The sequence below is a fragment of the Aedes albopictus genome, chromosome 2, assembly GCF_035046485.1.
Source record: "Aedes albopictus strain Foshan chromosome 2, AalbF5, whole genome shotgun sequence".
Taxonomy (NCBI): Eukaryota; Metazoa; Arthropoda; class Insecta; order Diptera; family Culicidae; genus Aedes; species Aedes albopictus.
The window spans coordinates 180,237,378-180,263,166 of NC_085137.1; the positions used below are offsets into that span (position 1 = coordinate 180,237,378).

Genomic DNA, 25,789 nt, shown 5'->3' on the forward strand with positions numbered 1-25,789 from the left:
GATTTTGATTCCATTCAGATTGTTTTTTCTAATGAATTTCGATTCTGATTAAATTTGGATTGATTCTCAAATTTATTCATATGGAATTTTAGATTGAATGCTGTGTGGATTGAATTTGATTGAGATTAGATCTTGAATGGAATAAAAAATATAGATAAACAAACAAATGTGTAATTTATAGGATACATAACAATGCGTGCATTTATTAAACTACGGAAGTAGAAATAAATATTTGTTCCAACATAATTTTACAAGAAGAGTAGAGGAGGGGAAGAATGTAGTGTATGAAGCGTATAAAAAGAGTAGGAAATAATAATGTGTTGGGAAATTGAACGAGAAAATTATTATGTTTTAAGTTCCAAATTTATTTCAGTGCATTTACCAGAACTGATAATCGACATAACGAATATGTCGACATAACGAATGACAGATGCGCAGAATAAGAGGAAACGAACAAAGCAAGCCAAGCTTTAGGCGTTCTCGGGTTTGGTTTTTCTCGTCCTTCTTTTGACGGATTTTGGAGCGAACGGACGTACTCGACCAGGTGCTGCGAGTCAGTGGGAAATTTGAAGATTTTTGCGAATTGATTTACGACACCTATGAGCTCCAGAAGAAACTGCGGTAAAAAAATCACTCCCGCACCAACCTAACATGTACAAAACGCTTCTAAGACCAGTGGTCCTCTACGGACACGATACATGGACATGCTCAAGGAGGACCTGCAAGCACTTGGAAATTACGATCTTTGGCGAATGCATGATCGACACGGGGAAGGTGCTCGGGAAGATCATCCTCAACAGACTGTTGAGGCACACCGCGCCGGTGTAAATGGTCTTCTGAGCATCCAGTTCGGCTTACGGAAAGGAAGGTTAACCGTCGACGCTGTTTGTCGGTTACAGAGACCGCTGAGAAAACTCTCCAGCGTAAGAGGAGGGGAAATCGCTACTGTACTTGGGCGGTTTTTGCTGATGCGCTTCTGCGTCTGGGGATACTCGTGTACTTGTACTAGATCCTCGGAAGTTACTTCCAGAATCGAGTGCTAGTTTACGGTACAGAGGTGGGTCGAAAGTGCTTCCACATAGCCTCAAATAGGGTCCTAAAATGAAAAATATTTTCCCGGTTTTGCTCCATAACACAAAGATGCATGCTTTTCTGATCTCAATGGTATTTTTCCCGTTAATAAACTCGAAAATGAAATAATGATGAGCAGGTCAACCTTGACGTAACGAAGGTGAAACGCCGGGTTGCAAAAGACATCACATTGGCTCACTTTTGACAACTAATGTTCCTGTTTGACATACACGTTGAACAAAATTTACCCAAACTTGAGTGCTAAACAAGGAGTGTTGCAAAAATTCTTAAAATTTTTGAAAATATATTTTATGGGCTTTACCAATAGAGTTTAAAAACTATAGAGGACGAATGTCGCTGCTGTTCCCTTTGTTCTCGTTCGGAAACATGTCGGGTATCTAACTGTCAAACTGCAGACTTTTTCGCTTTGACACTTATATCCCTGCCTATCTCCACCAGCAAAAGATGTTGCGGCAGCGACGCCAACGACATTCTTCCTCTATAGTTTATTAACTCTATTGCTTTACCTAATAGGAATACTTAAAAAAGAGTAAACATTTCGTTTTAATGAATGCTTGATCGAATTATGCAGAAATTGAGATAGGCCTTTAGGAGCCTATTCCGAAAATGAGCTACCGAATCGACCAAATAAATCGACTCTTCTTTGAGAGTGAATCGGAAGCAATTCATTCTTAAAATTGAACCATCTTTCCCATCTCCAGTCCATACTCGTCCATACTAAGGTATGGCGGCCCGGCTTGGGGAAAGGCGTCAAGTTCAACAGCTATCGTGGTAAGCTGAAAAGTACTTATAGAATAACGTGCCTGAGGGCTGAGGGTAGCGAGTGCGTACCGTACCGTGTCCCACTATGCGCTCTGTGGCATCATTGATGCCTATCGGCATTCTTATAGGACATATACTGCCATGAATTGCATATCAGTCCCATTATTGCTGGTTTTCCTATGCAAATGGGACAGATATGCGATTCACGGCAGTATAGTGGTTCGAAATGCGTGGCACAAGGGGCATAAACTGGACTGCCCCTATGGGTCTATGGTCAAATGGCTGCGCGCGTGGACAGAAAGGCAGACCCACAGGCTGATTCCGAGAGTAGCTAGTTGGGTCAATAGGCGCCAAGGGGAAGTGACATTGAGGGCCCATATAGCCGAGGCGGTAAACGCACGAGTATTCAGCATGACCATGCTGAGGGTGACGGGTTCGATTCCCGGTCGGTCCAGGATCTTTTCGTAAAGGAAATTTCCTTGACTTCCTTGGGCATAGAGTATCTTCGTGCCTGCCACACGATATACACATGCAAAATGGTCATTGGCAGAGGAAGCTCTCAGTTAATAACTGTGGAAGTGCTCATAGAACACTAAGCTGAGAAGCAGGCTTTGTCCCAGTGAGGACGTTACGCCAAGAAGAGAGAGAGAGGGAAGTGACATTCCACCTGTTTCAGGTTCATTCGGACCATTGTTGCTTCCGACAGTATCTACACCGTTTCGGTCATGCGGTACTGGCGAATGTCCGGTTTGTGCTGATTTGGTTTCGTCATTTCAAATCCCCTCATATGTAAACAATCAGTGAAAATCGAAAACTCAGAAAAGCTGTTGAGTGTTGCTTGCATTATTTCACAAGGCATAAACGCGTTGCCTTTTCGAAAATTTCGAAAAAGTTTCGTTGCTCATTGCGCATTGATGTCTTCGAAAGCCTACTCAACACTTCACATGTGTTTCATCTTCATGCATGATTCGCGGTTCATAATGGAGCAGCATGGTACATCATGATCCATGCACTATTTCGTTTGTTAAATGGACGCGCCAGATCTTTCAAATAATCACCTCTAATAATATTTGCCAATCTCATACGTAGAATTTTTGCATTCTTCACGGAGTCCATGAAATAGGTCTACTAATACTTGATACGCAAACGCACTTGATACTGCGGTTAATTTGCTACAAATGCAATTTTTAAATTCTGGTGCCTTTGGTGATAACAGCAGAATTTGACCAAAATTCATCCACTCCCAAAAGTCTGAAATGTATTTATTTATAAACTTTTTTTTTTGTCTGTATTAACGAGATTTTTAACCCTAGTCTAGTTCATCTCGGGACCCACGCTTTACTTCCCTTCCGAAGGAAGAACCCAATTTTGTGAGTACATATGTAGGGAGTGGGATTCGATCCCAGGTCCTCGGCGTGACAATTCATTAACTTGAGTTATTTCTTAAATGGAATCTTCTTCAGAAATAAAAGTTCCCAAAATTGAGTCAAACTTGCCGGGACCCTTTCTCCATACAGTAAAAATATCGAATTCATAGATAAATGTTATATAAGAAATTTTAATTTTCGGATCAGATTTCTGACAGTTACTAAATACAAATCAAATCAGTTTTATGTGTACAAGAAATAGCAATGCGACTTAACCTAAATGTAACATGAAATTCAGACTTAATCAACTGTTTTCTAAATACCCTTACGCTCCCACATCGACTTTGGCGAACACCTCCAGTATGTGGTCAAAGTTGTTGAAATTCGGCCGCCTCGGTGCCATCTGCGGTGCCAAGTATGGCTCCAGCGGGACGTTACACTTGGCAATGGGCCGCAAAAAGTCACCCAGCTCCGGTTCCGGATCCCGTTTCTCCCTGACAACGTACGAACTCCTCAGAGGTTTTTTGGTGGTAGGAATTAGCACCGAATCGTTCACATTCACCGGAACCAGTCCTTTGAAGACGTTCTCGTCGTGCTGGAAGTTTAGCTTCTTGGTGACCTGGGCGGGATTCGAGATATGTAAACTTGTGCTCATACAACAGATTTAATACTAAACTTTTTTACCTGATCGCGGACAAATTTCTTGCTCTTCGGTGTGAGCTCTCCGATGCTAGTTGGAGCCTTCGCGTGCAGGGATTTGACCTTTTCAATTTCTTTGCGGACATTGAGAGCGCTGTGCAGTTCCGCTTCCTTGTACTTGCTGGCAGCTGAAGCAGCTGTGCTTTTTACCACCGGTGCACTATTAACGGGATTTTTTGGCCTAGTGGTTGTACGCTCAGAGGTGTTGGTGTTTGCCGTTTGCGAAGCTTTCAGAACTTGTGCTTTGCTGTTGGCCACAGGGATCTCAACGTTCCGTAGGAAGAATTTCCTGCAGTTAGCTTTGGTTGGCTTGCTCATTTTGAATCACTGGCACGACTGGCACTGATAAGAAATCCGCCGGCCGCTAACGTCGGACTGGAGCGACGGTTATGTTTTGTCAACAAAGATCAATAAGGGATGATTCGAACCAATTTGGTTAGAAAAACAATTTCAGGAGCAATTCATGATTAGGGCTAAACCGATGCATAAACAACCTATGTTACGTCGCTTGCTGTCGGTTCGAAAAAAAAATTCTCATTCTTAATTTATTTTTTTCTTACTCACCCATCCAATTATAAAATTATTATAAGATGTATGGTTATTATTCCACGAACCAACTTCCTATGATATGAAAGATAACTTGAATTGTATTTTTCTATGTGGGTGGGTATTCTTAATGGTGTTACCAACAATGTTACCAACGGAATTAGTCTATAAGGCTATCCATGAGACAGATGCGATCAGCTGATTTTTGTTGACTATGTATTTTTGACAATCGATGATCGGGGTGACAGTTGAACACAAAGGAATTTGTTAAGCACCGACGACACTCGACGAAACTTTGTTAAGTTGTACTCACACTGTGTTTACAGTTTTGGCTGTCACCCCCATCGCGAAAAGTCGTCATGGATTGCCTTATGGTGTTACAGCCCGAACAAATATATTTTTTCCCATACAGTGTTACGATTACGAAGTGGTGTGTGGGTGCCTAAATAGGCCAATTTTGGCGGTATGATATTTGTGAATGAACCCAAATACTCTATGCTTAATGAAGTCAAGGAATTCCTATTACGAAAAATAGTTCACCAATCGGGAATCGAACCCATCGCCCCCACCCTCAGCATGGTCATGCTGAATACCCACGCCTGTGCCCGCATAATCACGAACTGTAAATGCAACGTTTCTCATACTGTAGATGACTATTAACAATTGTCATTTAACCATTTTTCGAACTGTCCGAGATAACAGTAAGCTAACCATACCACGTACAGATTTGCCAGTATGACAAATGGTAATTCGCCAAATTACAGTATGAAGTATAGGCGGTTAAATAAAAAAAAAGACGCGGACACCGTCTTCAGCCAGAGGCTGTACAGACTGAATGAAACTAAACATTAGACAAGGGACACACGGAGCATGCACCAGTGGATACGGAGAAGAAACTATTCTCACGAAAAGTTTAATCGCCCGGAGCGGGAATCGAACCCTCACCCCACAGCATGGTGCGATTAGAAGCTTGGTGACCCTAACCGCACGGCTGCGAGGCTTCACATAAGATTAAGATAGGTTACCATAAAAAATGGCTCGTTTTCTCGAACAAATTTTTCGCAAAACAGTAAAGGATACGGCCATGGCCATATGGGCCCTATTCACTCCTTTTGTTGAAGCGTGTCGAGAAAGATGCGACAAATAATTGGCTCCTTTAACGGTGTTGAGGTAATTTTATATTCTAAATCTGCACGCCTAACTGGGCCGAAATCAAAATTTTCGTGATTTTTGTTGCCCTGGAACTCGCCCTGGAACCTATTTTAAAATCATTTTGAAGTTTGTATGGCAGCGATTTGATGAATCACTCATCGTCGGATAAGGTACTGGGCGAAGCTATCAAACAGTTGCCCAGCTGTCAAAAGGTGATTTCAAACATTCTATTTGAAATTAATTTTGGATATCAAAATGAAGTTTAAAACATCTTAAAAAATATATTGGCTCAGAAAAAAGGGCTCTTTTGAATAAAATTTAAAAAAAAACAATAAATTGGGTTTTTAAATTAAGAAAAATTCAATGATTTTTTATTTTTAAACAAAAGAGCACCTTTTTCTGAGCCGCTATGATTTTTTTCAGATTTTTAGAACTTTATTTTGGTATCTAAAATCAATTTCAAAGAGATTTTTTGAAATCACCTTTTGACAGCTGGGCAACTGCTTGACAGCTCCGCTCAGTACAAAATGCGACGAGGGGTGATTCGACAAATCGCTTCCATACAAATTTCAATTTGATTTTTAAATAGGTTCCCGGGCACCAAAATTGATGAAAATTTGGATTTCGGCTCAGTTTGGCATTCAGATTCAGAATATGAAATTATCTCAACACCACTAAAGAAGCCAATTTTTCAAAATTTTTAAAACCCAATTTGTCCTAAATAAACCACACAACGCAATCGTGCACGCAGGCATTAGGTTTGGTCAAACTAATAAAAGCTTCAAAAAGTTTAGTCGAATTTGAATTTAAAAACTAATTTTCTAATAAGCTAATGTTTTACACACATTTCGTTCCCTGCAGGATCACCCTAATTCTGAACAAATTCTAAACTGTCAAACTCTGGATGTAAACAAAACGCAAAAAGATAACAGTTTCGACTCATCCGCGCCCACGGTTCAACCCACCACCCGCACATCAGCTGTGTTTTGTCTGATTTCTCCGCATAATCGTCCTGTGTGTCTTCACTGCTCCAATATCTCAATTTTACATCACCGTTATCAGTGAAAAAAGGTGTTATCTCATTCAATTTTGCAAATGTGCGGCTTAACTATGGGTGCTAAGCGTAACGAAGAATTTCGCAGTGCAGTATGAAGTGAAACAACGAAGAGAAACGAATCGGGTATAGGGACTTATGTAAGGAAGGATAATTTCGCGTGAGATGTGCTGTACAGTAGTGCTTATAACTAAAGTATAAGATTCTGCGAAAAATAAATAGCAATCCGAACAATCTGAGAAGCTCATATCAGTGACGCCGTGAATGTCTTAAACTCGAGAGATTACTAGAGCAATCACTCACAGAAGAAATTGCGACGTTTTGCGGGATCCAGCGCTAAGGGCAAAATGCGCTTTACAACTGCGGCGGTATCTTTGATTGTTTTTATCGTAATCTTCTCAATATTTGTGGCGAATGTGGCCAATCTGGTGGGAATCGATAGTAAGCTCAGCAAGCGGCTAAATGCTGCCTACATCAAAGGGCAAGAACGGTGGAATGTGGGTGATAGGCAGCTGAAGCTGGACGATGATCCGCGGCAAATGATGTGGTTTCTGCAGGTAAGGGGAGCGCTGTGGCACTCTGGTACAGCACTACAGATTCTTTTAATCTTAAAATATATATGTAATATGGTGCAATTATTTGTGTATTGGCTCTTGTTGATTCATCAAATTTTTATCTACATATCTGAAATTTTATAGGTACCGTCAAACGGGGTGGCTCAACAATAAATGCAACCTTAAAATATGTACAATAGCATTGATGAACAAATAAAATCATCATAACTTATTGAGATTTCTCTGAACCAGTAGCGTAGCAAGGGGATGCGGAGGGTGCGGTCCGCACCGGGCCCCCGTATTCAGGGGGCCTCCAAATCAGAGAAGTTTTCTAACACTAGTTTGAATATAGTTTTATAAATAACGAAAATTTCCTATAACTATAAGTTCAATACTTGCAGACCTGCTGATAGGTATGTAGGGGTCTTTTTGTGAATATCAAGCATTTTTGGAATGGGACACACAGATGGCTAATTTGAAACTTGTTATTAGGGTAGCGAACCACTTTGGCAGCGGCCGGTATTTTGGGCACTCTTCGCTATAACTCAGTCAATTCCAAACCAATTGACTTGAAATTTTGTACACGGCTAGATACTATACTTATCTCATTGCGTTCCAAAAATTGTGTCCATTGTCCATTAGAATTGGCTGAGTTATAGCAGAAAAGTTCCCAAAATAGGACCCCTGCCGAGATGGTTCACTTCCATAACTATTGTTAATGTGCACAAGTAGTTTAATTGGGGCCCCAAAATATAAGAAAAAATGTGCTAATAATTTAACCCTTTATAAGGCCGAGAAAACTAGAAGAGTTGTCAACGCATACTATTATGGAAATGATTATATACATGATTACATGTACAAAACAATTTTTGTTTGAAAGAAACTCTCAAAAATGCAGGTGGCTATATAGTTGCCACTGCCCGTTAACCCCAAAAACGAGCTTTTGTGGTGGCAATATTCTTGCCATTGCCCGTTTAGGGTACTTTTCTTCTTTTCTTCGACAAAAAGCTGGAAAAGAGATTTTAGGGTAGATTGGGGCTTAACCCATAATATAAACTGTGTAGTTCAGCTCATGTTAACTCAGAATATCATTATTTGTTAAAATATTTACCAAATCTATAATTTTACAATAAGTTTGAGCTAATTTTCTTCATGCGGTCAAAATTAGCCATTTTTGAGACTACAAATGGCTCCTAAATTGTTGTTAAAGCTTTGTTTAGTACCAAAAAAATACCAGACGTTGTTAGTAGTCCCAATTTCGCGTAAACAAAAAAAAGTTCGAAATAAATTGTTATAAGACAGAAAAAAATACAAACAGTAGGTGGCAATATAGTTTCCACTGCCTTATAAAGGGTTAAATTCAGTTTTACCAAGTTAAATTCATGAACTGAACATTTTTAAAACGACCTTCATATGCTAACCACAAGACCAAACAAAGCTGTTGATTTAGCTTAAGGCAGCTGAAAATCAGGGGCCCCATTTATGTAAATTAAGATCTGTACACATGTCACGTCAACACCGGAATAATAATAGTTTGTCTACTGTCTTTGCTCTCGTTTAAAAAAATAAGTGCAATCAACGCATTCCAACTAGGGGAGCTTACGTATTTTCGTCCGTTTTGTTCTCTTCGTCGTGGTTTTTTTTTTTTTTTTGAAACATTGAACTCAAAATTGGCCTCAAATCTTTCCCAACCAAGCTTATTATAAAATTATACCACCAATTTTTAAGCGGTCGACAAAAAACAGTCATGACAAAGCGAACAAACCTACCGATAACACCCTATTACATCAAACATTTCTTTCCAAGTATTCTATGAAGGGTTTCCGCGGGAATTCCTTCGTGCAAGGTTAATACTTACCTTGCATTTGGGGATATCTATTACGAATTATCTAGCACTTACTTCAAAGACTTCTACAAAAAAAATCCTCTAAGATTAACTTAAGAACTTTATTCAGGGATTTCAGAAATTTTTCTAAGCAGGAACTCCTCGAAGCACTTCTTCAGAAACTTTTCAAGAAATTCTTCAGGAATTCCTACAAGGATTTTTTTTTTGAGGAATTTCATCAAGCATTCGCTCAGGAATAGCTTTTCGGATTCCTTCATAAAGTCCTTCAAGGAATCCTTCAGATAAACCTTAAGGTATTTCTCCAAGGATTCCTTTAGAGATTTATCCGAGAAGTAATCTTGCCGGAGTTCCTCATGTAAAATACCTTTCATGAATTTTTGAGATCATGCTTGGAGCCATACCTGAATGGATCCTTGGGAGATTTTCTAAAGAAATTTTGGTGGAATTCCCAAAAAAAACCTTGTAGAAATACTTGCAGAATATTTTGGAAGAATTTCTAAAGGAATCTTTGAAGAATCGTCTTGATGAATTCCAAGATGTATTCGGAAAGAACCATTAAGTTGATTTTGGTAAGTTTGATGAGATTCGTGAAGGATTACTACAGTACTATAAAGTAATACTAGAAGTACTAGGAGTATTTTGAGAATTAACGTAAATGATTCCTGAAGAAATTTTGAAAGCAAAGCGATTTTTTGGAAGAACTAATGATGAAATGCCTAGATTATTTCTCAAAGAAATCAATGGTGGAAACCTCAAAGAATACCTCTCAAATTCTTTGGAGCAAGTAAAAAAATCTTCAAAAGAATTCCTATATAATTCCTTAGAGGAATTTCTGCAGGAGGTTTCGGGGGAATTTCTGTAGGACCCCATGAGGAAATTTCTTTTTGGGAATGAATGTGTTCATCCTTGTAGGGTTATCTAAAGAAAAAAAATGATAATTTCCTAAACGAATCTTTGTAACGTAGCTTGAAAAAATCCTTGGAGAAAAAGTTTAAATCTGCATTGAACTTTCTTAATGGGTTCTTGAACGAATTGTGAAAGAAGACTTTAAAAAATCGCCCAAGGAAACTTTGAACGATTTTCTACAGCAATTATTGAAGTAGGGGTAGGCGGGGCAATATGGACACCCGGGGCAGAATGGACACCCTCAATATTTTGCAATATGCGAACTTTTTTGAACTTTTAATGAATAGAGAATATAGTCCATTTGTCTAAAACGTAGTTTCAGAAAAGAAACATTCGAAATTAAAATTATACTTGATTTTACATGAAAAAGTTGCGTCCTTCGTCTTTTGTGCATGGAAATTATAATTTTCACACCATCTAAAATAAGATTTAGTGATTAATTTATTGCAGGTAGATTAAAACCTGATATTTCTGGAACACATGCAAGTAGTTTTGCTGTATCTACATGCTTAACATGTTTATATTTTCCTCTTTATTATATCAAAAATCAAGTTTGGAAATATCTTCTGCTGCCGGGGCAAAATGGACACTCACCTTTTTGAAAGAAGCAGCAAGGGAAAAATATAATCTAAATCACAAACCAACCAAATTCTTCGATTTCAGTGTATTTTCGGTTAAATGTTCACTATAGTAGACATAGGGTGAAACAAATTGGTCAAAAACGACAGCAGTGGAAAATAGTTGTTCTAGGCACAGCTGTTCATGCAGACAAAACGAAGCTTTATCCAAAACAGCCTGAATTTAAATTAACTGAACAAAAATGAACTACTTCGTCGTATTATTCATCCAAAATAGTTGTTTTGTAATGAAATGACTTTATAGGTGTAAATAACGTACGAAATTCGTAAAAGTCTCATGGTGTCCATATTGCCCCATGGGGGTGTCCATTCTGCCCCATATGCTTGAAGACGGTAATGAAAAACTAACATTTTTCAAAACATTTTTTGAAGTGGATAAATAGTTTTTCTTAGTGAGCATTCTTATGCAATAGATGCTAAATAGACTTTAAAAGGATACATGTATCAAAAAAGTAAACTTTTTTGACATCTTGCCAGGTAAAGTTGGCAAAAACCTTAGGGTGTCCATAATGCCCCCCCTACCCCTAATTTCTGAAGAAATCCCTACAGACTTAACTGAAGAAATGCTTGAACAAATTCATAAGATATCTGTGGTGGGTTCCGTGCTTGCTTCTTGACAGTTGGAGTGGTCATGAATTGAACTCCTGTTATCAGCCTACTTGATGAGTACCAAACTACGACATCTCCTTTTCTTTATAAAGATGGCTCCTTTTCTTTATAAGAAGAGCTTTTCTTCATACACAATGGCCTGAATGTTTAAGCGTGCCTTCACCGGACCAACCAGCCGGTTGTCCGTGAAGGACTTTAGTAGTCGTGCCTTCACCGGACCAACCAGCCGATTGTCCGTGAAGGACTTTATTAGTCGTACCTTCACCGGACCAACCAGCCGGTTGTCCGTGAAGGGCTTTAGTAGTCGTGCCTTCACCGGACCAACCAGCCGGTTGTCCGTAAAGGACTTTAATAGCCGTGCCTTCACCGGACCAACCAGCCGGTTGTCCGTGAAGGACTTTAGTAGTCGTGCCTTCACCGGACCAACCAGCCGGTTGTCCGTGAAGGACTTTAGTAGTCGTGCCTCCACCGGACCAACCAGCCGGTTGTCCGTAAAGGACTTTAGTAGTCGTGCCTTCACCGGACCAACCAGCCGATTGTCCGTGAAGGACTTTAATAGTCGTGCCTTCACCGGACCAACCAGCCGGTTGTCCGTGAAGGACTTTATTAGTCGTGCCTTCACCGGACCAACCAGCCGGTTGTCCGTGAAGGGCTTTAGTAGTCGTGCCTTCACCGGACCAACCAGCCGGTTGTCCGTAAAGGACTTTAATAGCCGTGCCTTCACCGGACCAACCAGCCGGTTGTCCGTGAAGGACTTTAGTAGTCGTGCCTCCACCGGACCAACCAGCCGGTTGTCCGTAAAGGACTTTAGTAGTCGTGCCTTCACCGGACCAACCAGCCGATTGTCCGTGAAGGACTTTATTAGTCGTGCCTTCACCGGACCAACCAACCGGTTGTCCGTGAAGGGCTTTAGTAGTCGTGCCTTCACCGGACCAACCAGCCGGTTGTCCGTAAAGGACTTTAATAGCCGTGCCTTCACCGGACCAACCAGCCGGTTGTCCGTGAAGGACTTTAATAGTCGTGCCTTCACCGGACCAACCAGCCGGTTGTCCGTGAAGGACTTTATTAGTCGTGCCTTCACCGGACCAACCAGCCGGTTGTCCGTGAAGGGCTTTAGTAGTCGTGCCTTCACCGGACCAACCAGCCGGTTGTCCGTGAAGGACTTTATTAGTCGTGCCTTCACCGGACCAACCAGCCGGTTGTCCGTAAAGGACTTTAATAGCCGTGCCTTCACCGGACCAACCAGCCGGTTGTCCGTGAAGGACTTTATTTTGTTTCTCGTGCATCTTGAGGTGGTCTGCCACTTTAGATTTGATCGCTTCGTTTGATTTTCATTTTTCTTCGTCATCTCCATGGTACTGAAACCCGGCCGATTCATTGGTTCTGGGGCCGGGCGAAGGGCTTGGAAAATGAAGTCACAGTGATTTTTTGAAATTAAATTCCCAACTAGGACCGAAACGGGTTAAAAAACATCGTCACGAAAACGTAATCGCCCAATGCTAAACGTACTGTGTTTGGCCGGGCCGCCACTAGTTGGTGGTAGTGAGCAAACGTCAAACAGGAGCAAAAACGATACCAGCGCCGCGAATGGTCAATCGACCTACTACTGAATATTTGAATCAACATTTAAAAAGGTGATCGAAGGGAAGCGATGAGAGTGTGACGTCTGTTTCTCTGTGGTTTTGCTCAAATAGCATTAAATTAGGCAAGGAATCATTATACCGTATTCGAGTGTCAAACTGAGCCGAAATCCAAATTTTCATGAATTTGGTGCCCGGGAACCTACGAGGGGCGATTCACTGTACATACTGCGTTACTGAATTGAAAATGCACGATTGAGAAAAATACACAAAAATACATAAATACACGATAAATTCAAAAGTGATTTAAAAATACACCATATTCGAAAAAATGCACTAATTCAAAATAAAAATGCAAAAATTCACCAGTGCACGAAAAATACAAAAATGATTCAAATTCGATTATAATGCACGATTATGATGGAATTAAATGTGAAATACGCAGCTTCAGGAATAATGCAATGATTTTGTGAGATAATGTAGGAAATTTCGTAAGTTTGATGTTTGCGGCCACTGTATCCGAACTCCCGGAAGAGGATAAATACTTCTCTGAGAGCAATCCACCAGCAAACTGCATAACAACTTTTTTTCGGTCGGAAATTTAATGTATACTTACAATAATTTGGAAATTTCATAATGAACCCAAGAGGGATTAAAAGTGGCAAACAAATCATTGTGGGAAGCCTAGCAAAGGTTGCCGATTATTATGCCGGAGGAAAAGCTTTTCGAAATATAAGATAGAGCAATCACTCCTGAGAACCCTCTATAGTGAAATGTTTACAAAGATGCGACTACATAAAAGGTATTCCTTCAGAGATTCCTACAAGATGAATTTCTAGGAAAGTTCCCTACAAACGGATTTTCTGCGGTGATTCCCGAAAGAGGAATTGCTTCGGAGATTGCTCCGTGATTTCTCCATGGGCTTCTAATGTAATTGCTCCAATATGACTGCCTAGTATTTCAAAGGAAAACCAGGGAATCCATCCGAGGACCAATCAGAATTCTGTCAGGTGTGTCAAAGACAGAATTCCAAGCAATGCCTCAGACTTGGCCTCACAAGGAATATCAAAAGGAAAAATATAAAGCAATCGCCGGAGGAATCCTAGAAATGGCTCCGGAAGGTATCGGAGAAGGAACTCTTTGAAATATCCCAGAAAGAACACCATTCAAAAAATAATTCCTGGAAGAATCTTCGAATTATTCTTCATCTTCATTGAAATCCAGTAAGATCCCATCCTCTTCGCCATTTGTGGTGGGTTCCGTGCTTGCTTCTTGACAGTTGGAGTGGTCATGAATCGAACTCCTGTCATCAGCCTACTTGATGAGTACCAAACTACCACAATATCCTTGAAAGGACTTCAAGAAAAACGTTTGGAGCATTGCAAAAGAAATCCTTGAAGGAATAAAGGATTTCTCTGGAACATTCATGAAGATATTATGTGGGGTAGCCCCAAGTGAGTCGTTTGTGGAAATCTTTAAGAATCTTTTTATGGAATTCTTGGGAATATGAAGAAATGAATAAATTTCTGCAGAAACGCATGGAAAAGTTCCTGAAATAATCGCCGTAGCAACTTTTGAAGGAAATCTTGGAGGAATTTGTGAAGAAGTCCTTGAAGTAATTCCCAGATCATAAAAGATATCAAAAAAAAAAAATTCTTGGAATTCCTCACTTGGAACAAATGCTTGATGAAATCGTAAGAATCATTTTTAGAAGTTTCGTGAAGGGAATACGGACAAAGCTGGTGTTATCGCTAAAGAAATATTTTAAGGTATCAATAGATAAATTCCTGATGGAAACCTTGAAAGAATTCCAATGAATGGAATATTCATTGAAAGAATTCCAGTAGAATTTCTTGTGAGAATTCTTGAAGGAATTTTGACATTTTTTTATCAAAACCTCTGAACAACTTCTTCGGAAATTTCTTTTGGATATTTTTCTGTAATTACTTTGGAAATCCGTGCAGCAACTCGTTAAGGAATATCTTAATCCCTTCAGTAATTATGTACTCTGAAAATTTTCTTCGGAGATCCCTTTGAGAATTCCTTTAAAAAAATCTGATTTCATTATGCATTATTTTTGAAAAAGAATCTGGCGATTTTGGAAATCGTCTCAGCTATTGTGTCGAAAATAGAAGTCGCTATTTCTTTGGTAAAAAAAATCAAATCAATTCTCGGAAATGCCTCATCAGTGGCTTTGTGAACTACAGTGACCCCACACCGATGAATCTACACTATTTATGAATCATCATGTTGATCAAATGGAGTGATCCATAAACTGTGGTTATTTTTGCCGATTCATAATTTGTGGGGTCACTGTACTTAAGTTTGATTTCTAAGGAAATTTCTAGAGAAATTTCGTCTGCAACTTTTCGCTTTTTTTTTTGACATTTCGGTTGTAAATTCCTCTGGTAACTAGTTTGGGCGTAACTTCAACACTCTTCTGAAAACTTTTTTGCCAGTTTCTGCGCGAATTGATTGGTAATTTACTTTGGTAATTCATTCGGCGAATTCCCTATGAGCTACATCACAATTTTTTTTAAATAACCTTTTGCGAAGTTTTTTCGGCAAATTCTTTGGGAATCCTCTAATCAATTTTTATTGGATTTGATTCAAAAATTCATGAGATTATTTTGGGGTTTTCTTTTGAAAACTATTTTAGCAATTCCTTCGGAATTTGCTCCGATAACTCTTTTGGGAATTTCTCGGCATTGATATTTGGAATTGATTTAGGTTTTTTAGGTTTTTTTTTTTTTTGAAAATCATTACTTTTAGAAATTTATCAGGCAACTCCTACGGGATTTCAGCCATTTCATTGAAAGTTTCACCGGCAGTCCCTTTGATAAAATACCTAACAATTACTTTTGGTATTCTTTCGATAGTTCCTTTAGAACTATCAACAGTTACTTTGAAAATTCCTTGGTCAATTCGTTTGTAAATTTAAGTGTTATTTTTTTTTAAACTTCTCCGGTAATTCTTCAGAAAATTCCTTTGGTAATTCCTCCAGAAACTTATTTTGATAATTCCTCACGGAATTCCATCTGTTATTACTTTTGAAGTTCTATGAGAGACACTCTTGCGAACTTAAAAAAAAATACAAAGCAATTCCTAAAAATGTTTTAAGAAATTTCAATAGAATTTCTTGGAGGAATATCTGTGAGAATTCTTGAGAGAATTCTTTCATTTGAATTTCTAAAGGAAAAATTCCTGAATCCTTGAATGGCTTATTGGAGGAATTTCTTAAGCATTTCTAGCAAAAACACCCAATGCATCCTCTGGAGGAATTCCTATAAAATTTAATGGAGGAATTTGTGTAAGAATTTTTACAAAAATCTTACAGGGATAATTATATAAATACATAAAAAAAACCCTTGCATGAAAACAATCCCGAAAGAACTTTTGTACAAAATTATTTTTCAAATAATTGGGGGAAATCAGTTAAATCCTTTTGGACGCGTGCCGTTGTAAAAAGTACAACACTGCCAAAAAATCTCGCTCGTCGTATACAACGCGAGCGCGGTGTAGTTTTAGGCTCAAACAGGCGCGAGTCCTAAAAGGTTAGGAACGAATGAATGGAATCAATTTAGGAAATTTCAAGAAAATAATTCAATAAATTCTGAATGAATGTTTGGAAAAATCGGAAGCGAATTTTTTTGGAAGAACAACTAAAGAAATCTTTGGAAAAAAAAAATCCTGAAGGAAGTTTGGGAGGAATTTCTAAAGGTCTCTTTGATGGAAGTCCTTTAGAATTTTTGAATAAAACCTTGGAAGAATTCCTAAAGCGATCCCTGGAAAAATCCCAAAAGTAATCCTCGGTAGAATCCTTGGAGAAATTCTTGAATAAATTAAACAAGGAATGCTTTATCCGATTCATGAAACCTCTGCAGGAATTTCAAACAAGATCCTTGAAGAAATTCTGAAAGAATCTTTTGATAATTTTCAAGTGACTTTTTTTTAAGAAATATTTAAGAAATGCTTGGAAAATTCCCGTAGGAATTCTAGAAGCGATTCCTAAAAAAAATCCCAATAGATATCCTCTATGAAATCTTTGCGTTGCATTGATCACTTTAAGGATGCTTCTAGGCGTTCTAAAAGAATTCCTGAAGAAAGTGGCCAAACAGTCTTAGGAGGAATTCTTGAAGAAACTTCTGAAGAAATTGTTTGATTTGATAAGATAGGATATGTGCTCCTTTACTATGCTTAAAGCATACACGCTTCAATTTTTACCCTATTCAAAAAAAGGAATGAATCGCTTTTTGTTTTGTTTATTTTTGTTTAGTTTAGTTTTGTTTTGAAATTTCTGTAGGAATCCTTGGATATTTAAAAAAATATCCAATGGATTATTTGAAAATTTCCTGGAGGAATTCTAGAATGAATTTCTTTGTAAAACCGTAGAAAGACTCCTTGAAGAATCCTTGCACACATTTTTGCAGGAATCCTTGGTAAACAAATCTTAAGAGATATTAAAAATAACGCCAAGATGAGTGATGAATGCTTGAGGAAATAATATAAGAAATATTTTTGAAGAAATCTATGAAAGAGTTATGTGAGGGAATAATTGAGATATTCACGAAGAAATATTTGACTTCTGAGGAAAAAAACATCATAGGAATATTTGAAGGATCTCCTAAATAAAACCAAGGAGCTATGTTTAAATAAATTCTAGAATGACTTCTCTAATCTCCTCTGGCGGAATGGCGATGTTATTTCTTGGAAGAATATCTGGTTCAAAAAGAATCATTGCACAATTTTTTTGTTGGGTAGGACGGGGCAAGATGGCCACCCGGGGCAAGATGAGCACCCCTCCGTTTTACTACTTTTATGATGAATTTTGTCCAAACAACATCATAATCTGTTAGAATAAAGATCATCCTGTTTGTAAACCTGAAAAAAGGTACTACGTAATGAACGAATTGAAAAATAACGTCAAATTAGTCAATAGCATGGATTTTTAGCATTTTCTTATAAGAAATCATCAAAATAAAATAAGGTTTTTACGTCAGAATAAAATTTTTACCATAATTATGGTTATCAGCCAACATTACTAGCATACTACAAAGCAGTTTAAGTTATACTAGAAAATATTTTCTAACAACAAACATCACAATTTATTCAATTTTAGTCATTTCTTTATATTGGGGCAGGTGCTCATCCTGATGGGAGTATAGAAAATATTTTGAAATTATTGTAATCCACTCAATAGTGCCAAACATAGGTTTCCGTATCCTCTGTAACTATTTGGTTGCGAAAATTTCTAAAAATAAGCCACTTAATAATCGTTCATTGTTTTTCGGGTCATTTAGTATAAAGTAGTATTATAAAACCGCATTTTTTTAATAATCTAAAAAGAAACTGATAATTTTGGAACGTGATACCATAGCTATAAACAAGATTTGCTATATCAATCACTGTATGGCCAATTTATAGTTAAAATATTGGGTTTTTAATGAATTGCTCTTCTTGCCCCGTAGGGGTGCTCGTCTTGCCCGCAGCATGTTCGAACTGACCATGAAACATATTTTTTGTTTAGTCAAATAAATCATCCTTATTGTGAATTTTGAACCCTACCATGTTTATGGGTGGTAGAAAACATGATACAGAAAAGAACTACTGAGAGGTACCTTGCAAAATTGTGTTCACTTTCAATAAACTCAACGTGATCCTTAGGGTGCTCATCTTGCCCCGCCCTACCCTAGTAGTTTTTTTTAATTTCTAAAGAATTCGATGGATGATCTTAAAAGAGATGTTATTGATAGAATCCCTGGATGAATCCTTAGAGATATTATTGATAGAATCCCTGGTGAACTTACTGAACAAATGTTTCAAGAAACACACGATGAAGCCTGTGCAAAAATCTTTTGAAGTATTCTGAAGTACTTTCGAAAACATCCTCGGAGACAGACCTGTGAGAATTCCTGAAGGAGTACTTAGAGAAATTCTTAATGACATCCATGCATTAACTACCTAAAAGATTCTTGAAGACAAATTATTCTTCAAGAAAGATTTTTTAGAGAAAATAGTGAAACAATCTTTACCTAATTTCTTCTTTCAATTCCTAAATAAATCGTTAAAAAAATCGACATGATTGTTAGAAAAATCTTACGCTCATTGATGGAACTCCTGCATCCTTGCAGAAATCACCGAAGAAATTCATAAAGGAATACAGAAAATAATGTTTAACTTTCCGTCAATCAGTTGGCCACCATTGCCAGCATCACACTAATTCTAAGTGCAAAAGTTAAGATTTTTTCAACGTTTTGTTCAAAATACAATAGCGCGATCATTCGAGAGTTAAATGTAGTTATAGACTCATCATTGTAAAATATGTACATCTGTGATTTTCATAGGGGCCCACAAATTTGGTTCCGCACCGGGCCCCCATATTCCTAGCTACGCCACTGCTCTGAGCAAACACCAGTTTTCATATAGAGAGGATAAATTATCATTAACATCATTGCCCACTGAGCAGTGCTTAGGCTTGTTACAAAACTTGATGATGAAATCTTCCAATGCCAAAGAAAATTCACTTTTCTGCTTTTCTTGTCACTGAGAGGCTTTTGATAATTTCTGTAAAATATGTTGCGGTCCTTAAGCGGGTACAGGAGAATATTGTAGCAACTTCTCGACAACAGCAAGAAAAATTCCATGCATTAAAGCACGGTACGGGGCATTTTCGTGTAGAGTACTACACAATGTGCTCCAAAAATACTTATCACCTGAATCTCGTGATCTTTTTTTCCTGGATTATTCTGGAGGAGGCTTTACCAATACAGGCCACCATATGTTCATTTGAAACCCTATACAAGTAGGGTAAGTGTACCAATTATGGCACTACCTAAGCAAAACTATTTGTATAAAAATAACAAGAAGGCCAACGAATGTCACCAAAATGTTAAAAGATAGCTGAGCTAGCATACTTTACAGGAAAAATATAGAAACGGAGCAAAAACTACTTTTAGTATTTATTAAATCGTGTGCCAATGATAGGAACCCTGTACCAGTTATGGCTACATTTTTTAACTTCGGTTCCTTTTCGCACTATTTGCATGCATTCCTTATGGGATTAGCCATAACTGGTACACTATGGCGAAAAAGGGTGCAAGGAAGTCGAAATTTTAAGGAAAATGATTTATTCCTACCATAATTTGAGCAAAATGTGGAGTTTAAATGAGTGCAACCATATTTTGTGAACGTGATCTGTTGTCCATATTTTTTTTCTTGTTGATTTACATCGTGAAAGGGTGAAAATCAACTATGGCGAATAATTGGTACTATAGCCATAATTGGAGCACTTACCCTACCTAGATTAATTCAGATTTTCATCTCCGTTCACAGATCTCGGACATCCACATAAGTCTTTACAAGGACCCTAGCCGAGTGCCGCACTTGTTTGATTTTTGCAATCGAACAGTGGACATTATCCGGCCTTCGGTGGTGTTGGCCTCCGGGGATCTAACGGATGCTAAAACAGCCAATTTCCTCGGTTCGAAGCAGCACGAGCAGGAATGGCGATGGTACAGGGATGTTCTTAAGGATACGAACGTTTTGAATCAATCATGACAACTTCAATGTTCCTGCGCTACAAACCAAGCAGGACTTTTTCACAAATTATTCCGCCCAGGGAAAGAACCATCCACGGTCGTATTTGCACCAGGTGACCAAGGATGGCGAACGGTACAGCTTTATCGCGGTGGACGCCTGTTTGGATCCGGGTCCGAAACGGCCATTTAATTTCGTAGGGATGCTGTCCATGAACGAAACTCAACATATTATCGGGCTGGCAGAGAAATCCAGAGCAATGGAAACGAACTACACGATCTGGTTCGGTCATTATCCGACGTCGTGTATCCTGACGCCAGGACTAGGGACCAGCGGAATTCGCAATCTCATTGGAAAATACCAGGAAGGATATGCCTATCTGTGTGGCCACTTCCATAAGCTAGGAGGAGCGGTCCCCCAGATGTACACTATGCAGAACGAAGGATTTCTGGAGTTGGAACTGGGTGACTGGATGAAGAACCGTATGTACCGCTTAGCGGCCTTCGACCATGGCCAGTTCTCATTCGTCGACCTTCAGCACAACAGTTGGCCTGCGGTTCTGGTAACAAATCCCAAGAATGTGCTCTTTAACATACCGGGCAAGGAAGATTCCCGACTGCAGATGGAATCAACGCACATTCGTGTGTTGGCCTTTTCTTCGGCGAAAATCAGCGAATGCCAGGTTAAGCTCAACCATGAGGAATGGGTCGATTGCACTCGGGTCAGCAGGGAGCTTTTCGTGGTACCATGGTCACCGGAGCGGTATGAACGAAAATTGCACAAGCTGTCGGTCTTCATTCGGGATGAAGAAGGACGATACCGGGTGGTGGAACAGGAGTTCACTTTGGATGGATCGAGGCGGCAGTTTAGCACACTGGCGCGCTTTGTGCTGATGTACGATACGAACAAAATTTTCCAAGTGTTTTACAGTTTGGCGTTGATCACCTGTCTGGTTCCGTTGTGCGTTTTCCGAATTTGGCATATGTTGGTGCGAAGTAAGTATTGCGCAGCAACAACAGTTGATATATATTTGTTAAGGTTTGTTCTCATTTCCTGCTCGGGTACGCCTCGTATTGAATCAACTTGTTCACGTTTACGATTTGCTGACGAATAAGTTGTCACTAATTTGTACACTGGCAAAAAATCTTCATTCCTTCTATGTGTCCGGGACACGGATTTTTGCAATGGGGGTAAACAAATGTTTTCCATTAGTGCGACTCATACTTTTGATGAGGCATGATACAGCAGCCAATCATACAAATTAGAGCACATAGGGTGCCTGTACCAATTATGGCACTACCTAAGGAAAACTATTTGTACAAAAATAACAAGAAGACCAACGAATGTCATCAATATGTTAAAAGATAGCTTAGTTTCCATACTTTACAGGAAAAATATAGAAACGGAGCCAAATCTACTTTTAGTATTTATTACAGCGTGTGCCAATGATAGGAACCCTGTACCAGTTATGGCTACATTTTTTAACATCGGTTCCTTTTCGCACTATTTGCATGCATTTCTTATGGAGTTAGCCATAATTGGTACACTATGGGTGCAAGGAAGCCGAAATTTTAAGGAAAATGATTTATTTCTACCATAATTAGAACAAAATGTGGAGTTTAAATGAGCGCAACCATCTTTTGTGAACGTGATCTGTTGTTCGCATTTTTTATTGTTGATTTACATCGTTAAATGGTGAAAATCAACTATGGCGAATAATTGGTACTATAGCCATAATTGGTACACTTACCCTACTATTCATGTGCTAATTTGCCTGCGTAATCGGGTATTGGTTGCATATACTTTGAATGTGATTTGGCACATGGATATTTACCATTAATTATGAGGCAATTTTCCTGAGTGTACCCAATAATGGTATCACCCAGTTTCTGGCATTTGCCCCTACTTTTTCCCAAATGGTGTTATTTTATTTTCAGTCAGTTTCAATGTATTTTTTTTTTTTCATTTAACAATCTCCACTGAAATGCTTTCCTTTCAACAAAAGAAGTAAAGTTGCTCTAACAATAAGAAATTCACCTATGGCAAGACTCTATAGTAGTATTCCATACCTAGAGTAGCCATGTTGAAACAAAAGCTATTTTCAACGAAGCAATTCTGCGTTTATGCCCTCGTTTTGGATAAAGAAAAATGCACTCACCCAAACAGTCCAATAGCGTAGATGGCATCTGGCCTTATTGCCGACTGTTCTCACCAGTCTAGAATTGATAACGCAGAACAGTTGGCTAGCGTCGTCCACTTTAAATATGTTCTCCAAAGACCGAAAGTTCTTGGCAAATACGATCCAAACCACGCACGTGTCAGTGGATATTGGACCACTGGGTTGATTAATGACTCCTGTAGAACATTGCATTGGGTAAAACGATGTTGTTCCTAGCGTTGAAAAGCGTTAAACCTGGGAAAAGAAAAAAAAACTCTTAGTTTTTACACTAATAACACACAACTTCTTCAAATCCAAGTCGTTTTTTAAGCATAATGAAGTGGTCTCGATCTAACCGTACAATCGTACCTATTTCCAGGTGGAACCGTCGCTCGACCCCGCATTCGTAGCTACTGCTGTCGCGGCTGGATCCGCAAGATGTGGATTCTCTCGACCGTCGATCGGTTGGTGTTCCCGTTGATAGGCTACTGTCTGTTCGTGACCTGCGGGCCGTGGTCGTTTGGCGAAGTCATCGATGGCCACATTGGGGTCGTCTTCGTTTGGGGCATATTCGTTAACGGGACATTCCTTCCGGGCACGTTGACCTACTTTTATGGATTCTTCCAGTTGATGTTCTGTCAGTTTCCGTTGATAATCATTTACGCAAATAATGCGCACAGAAGGTATGGTTCCTGATCGCAACCCACCAAGGTTACTAAATTACAATTTCTTCCATCGCAGGTTATACCGCGGACCGGCCAGCACGGAAAAGAAGCTTGGCTTCCTGGCCGCCACCTGGCAGAACCTGCCCTTCCTGTTGATTATGCTCGTGGAACTGCTGCTGGCGCTTATCTTCTGGAACGCCTACGGAACGCTGGCCTTCATCATTACGCCCCTGCGCACGTGGTCCATCGTCCTGAACCTGATTCTATGGTACCAGTCGAAAAACCTACCGGAACGGTGTCTTCGCTCGGCGGCTGCCCTGTGGTCTGCGGCATCGCCCGAGTCCAAAACATCTCAACTTTCGCAATAGGGCCTTGCCAGTTAAGTTTTTGTATTCTACAAATGAATGGAACAACATTTTCTGTAGGGATTGACTTGTATTCACTGTAGCAGCACCTTTCGTATACAAGTAGCGATGCCAGGGTAAATCAAACAACAAGTTTAGTAACGTTAACAATTGTAACTTTAATGTTTTTCGTGTGGTTCGAAGTAAAAGACCATTGACTGAATCGTGTAGAAATGAGTAATTTATTTTATTAGAATCGTCTTTTTCTTTTCCTAGAAACCCATATTATTTTTAGTTATAGCGAAAGAGAGCACGTTTCAATATTTACAGACAAAAAAGTTTATTTATTTCAAGTACATTTATATATAGATTTCTACCAAATGAATAGTAGTAGCGTTATAATAATTAAAATGGCATCTATGCAATTTATCACGTAACACCACCGAAAATTTGGAGAGAGCACACTCCAATCCACAAATGATATTCTCTTAAGGCTATTAATTATTACCGGTATTGACTGTTATGCATAAATTCAATATGTGTGTATTTAATGTGATAATAAAGGTTAACAAATTAAAATGCGTTGTACTGTTTTCTTATGTTTTCTATGCCGTGGCCTTAACCAAACTGAACATTTTCGAGAGAAACCATAAACGTGTAATTTCGTAAAAAAAAGTATCAGAAGCTTAGTTCCAAGAGCAATCAGGCTTATTCTGCGCGGCGTGTGAGGTGAGACGAGTCGAATGAGGTGACAAAAGTCGACTCGCCCCATTTGATTTACATTAGTCGTCTCACGTCACGTGAGACGAAACCGTCCGTCTCACCTCACACGCCGCGCAGAATAAGCCTGAATTTAACCTTTATTTAGGATATCTGTGCCGTCACCATGAAGGATCCAGTTGCATCATTTGCCTAGAAGAAAATGTGTTGAAATCATTAATAGGGTCTCGTACCATTAGGGCAGGTGTACCTATTTTGGGCACTTGCCGCTATAGCTAAGTCAATTTCAAACCTATTGATTTGAAATTTTGTACAGCGTTAGTCACGTACAGTATCTAACTCTGTACAAAAATTCAAATCAATCGGTTTGAAATTGACTTAGTTATAGCGACAAGTGCCCAAAATAGGTACACCTGCCCAACTGGTACAATACCCTAGGTAAGAATAAAACCAGGTAGAAAAACAGGGAAAATTATTCATCTTACTGGTCGTGGAGGGGATCAATACAAATCAAGCCGCATCCGGAATCTGGAGCCGATGCTTTGAATGGCAAACGTAGAGCCAAGGGAATGACTCTACAGCTTTTTTTCTATCTGTATTTACGAGATTTTTAGCCCTATAGGCTAAGTTCATCTCGGGGGACCCACACTTTACTTCCCTTCCGAAGGAAGAACTCACATTTCGTGAGTTTGTCGGGAGTGGGATTCGATCCCAGGTCCTCGGCGTGATAGTCAAATGTTCTAACCATGCAACCAGGTCCGCTCCGACTCTACAGCTCCCCAGCGGGTCAACTCGAGATCCGCTTATTATAGCCAACCCTCCAGCCGACCACTTCGCTTGCTTTTTGGTCACTTTTGTATATTTTTGACACTTTTGTCTATTTTAGGTGCAATTAAGTATGACCCAACATTTTAAATCGGCATGTAATCCCGGTAGAAGAAACTGTCCCTTCGCCCATAAATTCGCCGTTTCGAATGAGGCCACCAAACTTCGCCCTACGTTTCTGCAAAGACAAATCAGTGGGCCCAGACGATCTTGGATTCCCACTAGTCCGGACACCTTACACTCGAATCTAAAATGGCTTTCCTTGAACTTTTGAACAAAATCTGGACTACGAACACTATACCAAAAACCTGGACCCATAGTCTCGTTGTACCTATCCCAAACGGACGTGCTGCTACAACATCTAGAACACGATTTTAGACCGATCTCCCTGACGAGCTACCAGCAAAATTTTAGAGCATATGGTGAACCGCTGATTAAGTCGCTTTTTGGAGGACAATCAACTTCGGTTCGTCCTGGACATGGCACAGGAAGCTATTCTCCGGGTTTAGGCGATGTTTTGCAGCACGCTACGAATCAAAACTGTAATAACCAACAAAAGTTGGTTAATAATCTTTTAAGCATGACTTAAAGGGCTGTTCCATAAAGGAACTTTCTCAACGGATATAAATACGTCTTACGCACGAGATCGCAGTTAGATAACTGATTTATTTTCCTTATTTGCAGTCTAGAGCAGTATGACAGAACTACTCTCGCAGTATTCATTTTTACTCTCTGC

The 25,789-nt window shown here is 39.3% G+C and overlaps 2 protein-coding genes across 2 annotated transcripts; one reads left to right on the top strand and one right to left on the bottom strand.

Annotated features, from left to right (window-relative positions):
• Positions 1-3,388: 3,388 nt before the first annotated feature.
• LOC109409242 (protein PPP1R35 homolog) lies at positions 3,389-4,324 on the bottom strand. Its single transcript, XM_019682657.3, has 2 exons — positions 3,906-4,324; positions 3,389-3,840 (listed from the first exon to the last, which is right to left on the bottom strand). Exons 1-2 carry the CDS (start codon positions 4,236-4,238, stop codon positions 3,547-3,549), a joined length of 627 nt encoding a protein of 208 aa, XP_019538202.3. The 5' UTR covers positions 4,239-4,324; the 3' UTR covers positions 3,389-3,546.
• A 2,228-nt stretch (positions 4,325-6,552) lies between these two features.
• LOC109419603 (transmembrane protein 62) lies at positions 6,553-24,090 on the top strand. Its single transcript, XM_019693835.3, is given in 5 exon segments — positions 6,553-7,229; positions 20,138-20,352; positions 20,354-21,336; positions 22,879-23,182; positions 23,241-24,090. Coding segments are annotated over 5 exon segments (2,004 nt in total). The 5' UTR covers positions 6,553-7,019; the 3' UTR covers positions 23,533-24,090.
• Positions 24,091-25,789: the final 1,699 nt, after the last annotated feature.

Bases quoted from the DNA above. Each gene is read 5' to 3' on its own strand.
- LOC109409242 (XM_019682657.3), bottom strand. From the start codon at position 4,238: ATGAGCAAGCCAACCAAAGCTAACTGCAGGAAATTCTTCCTACGGAAC. The intron at 3,841-3,905 runs GTAAAAAAGTTT...AATCCCGCCCAG, and splicing joins AGAAATTTGTCCGCGATCAG to GTCACCAAGAAGCTAAACTT.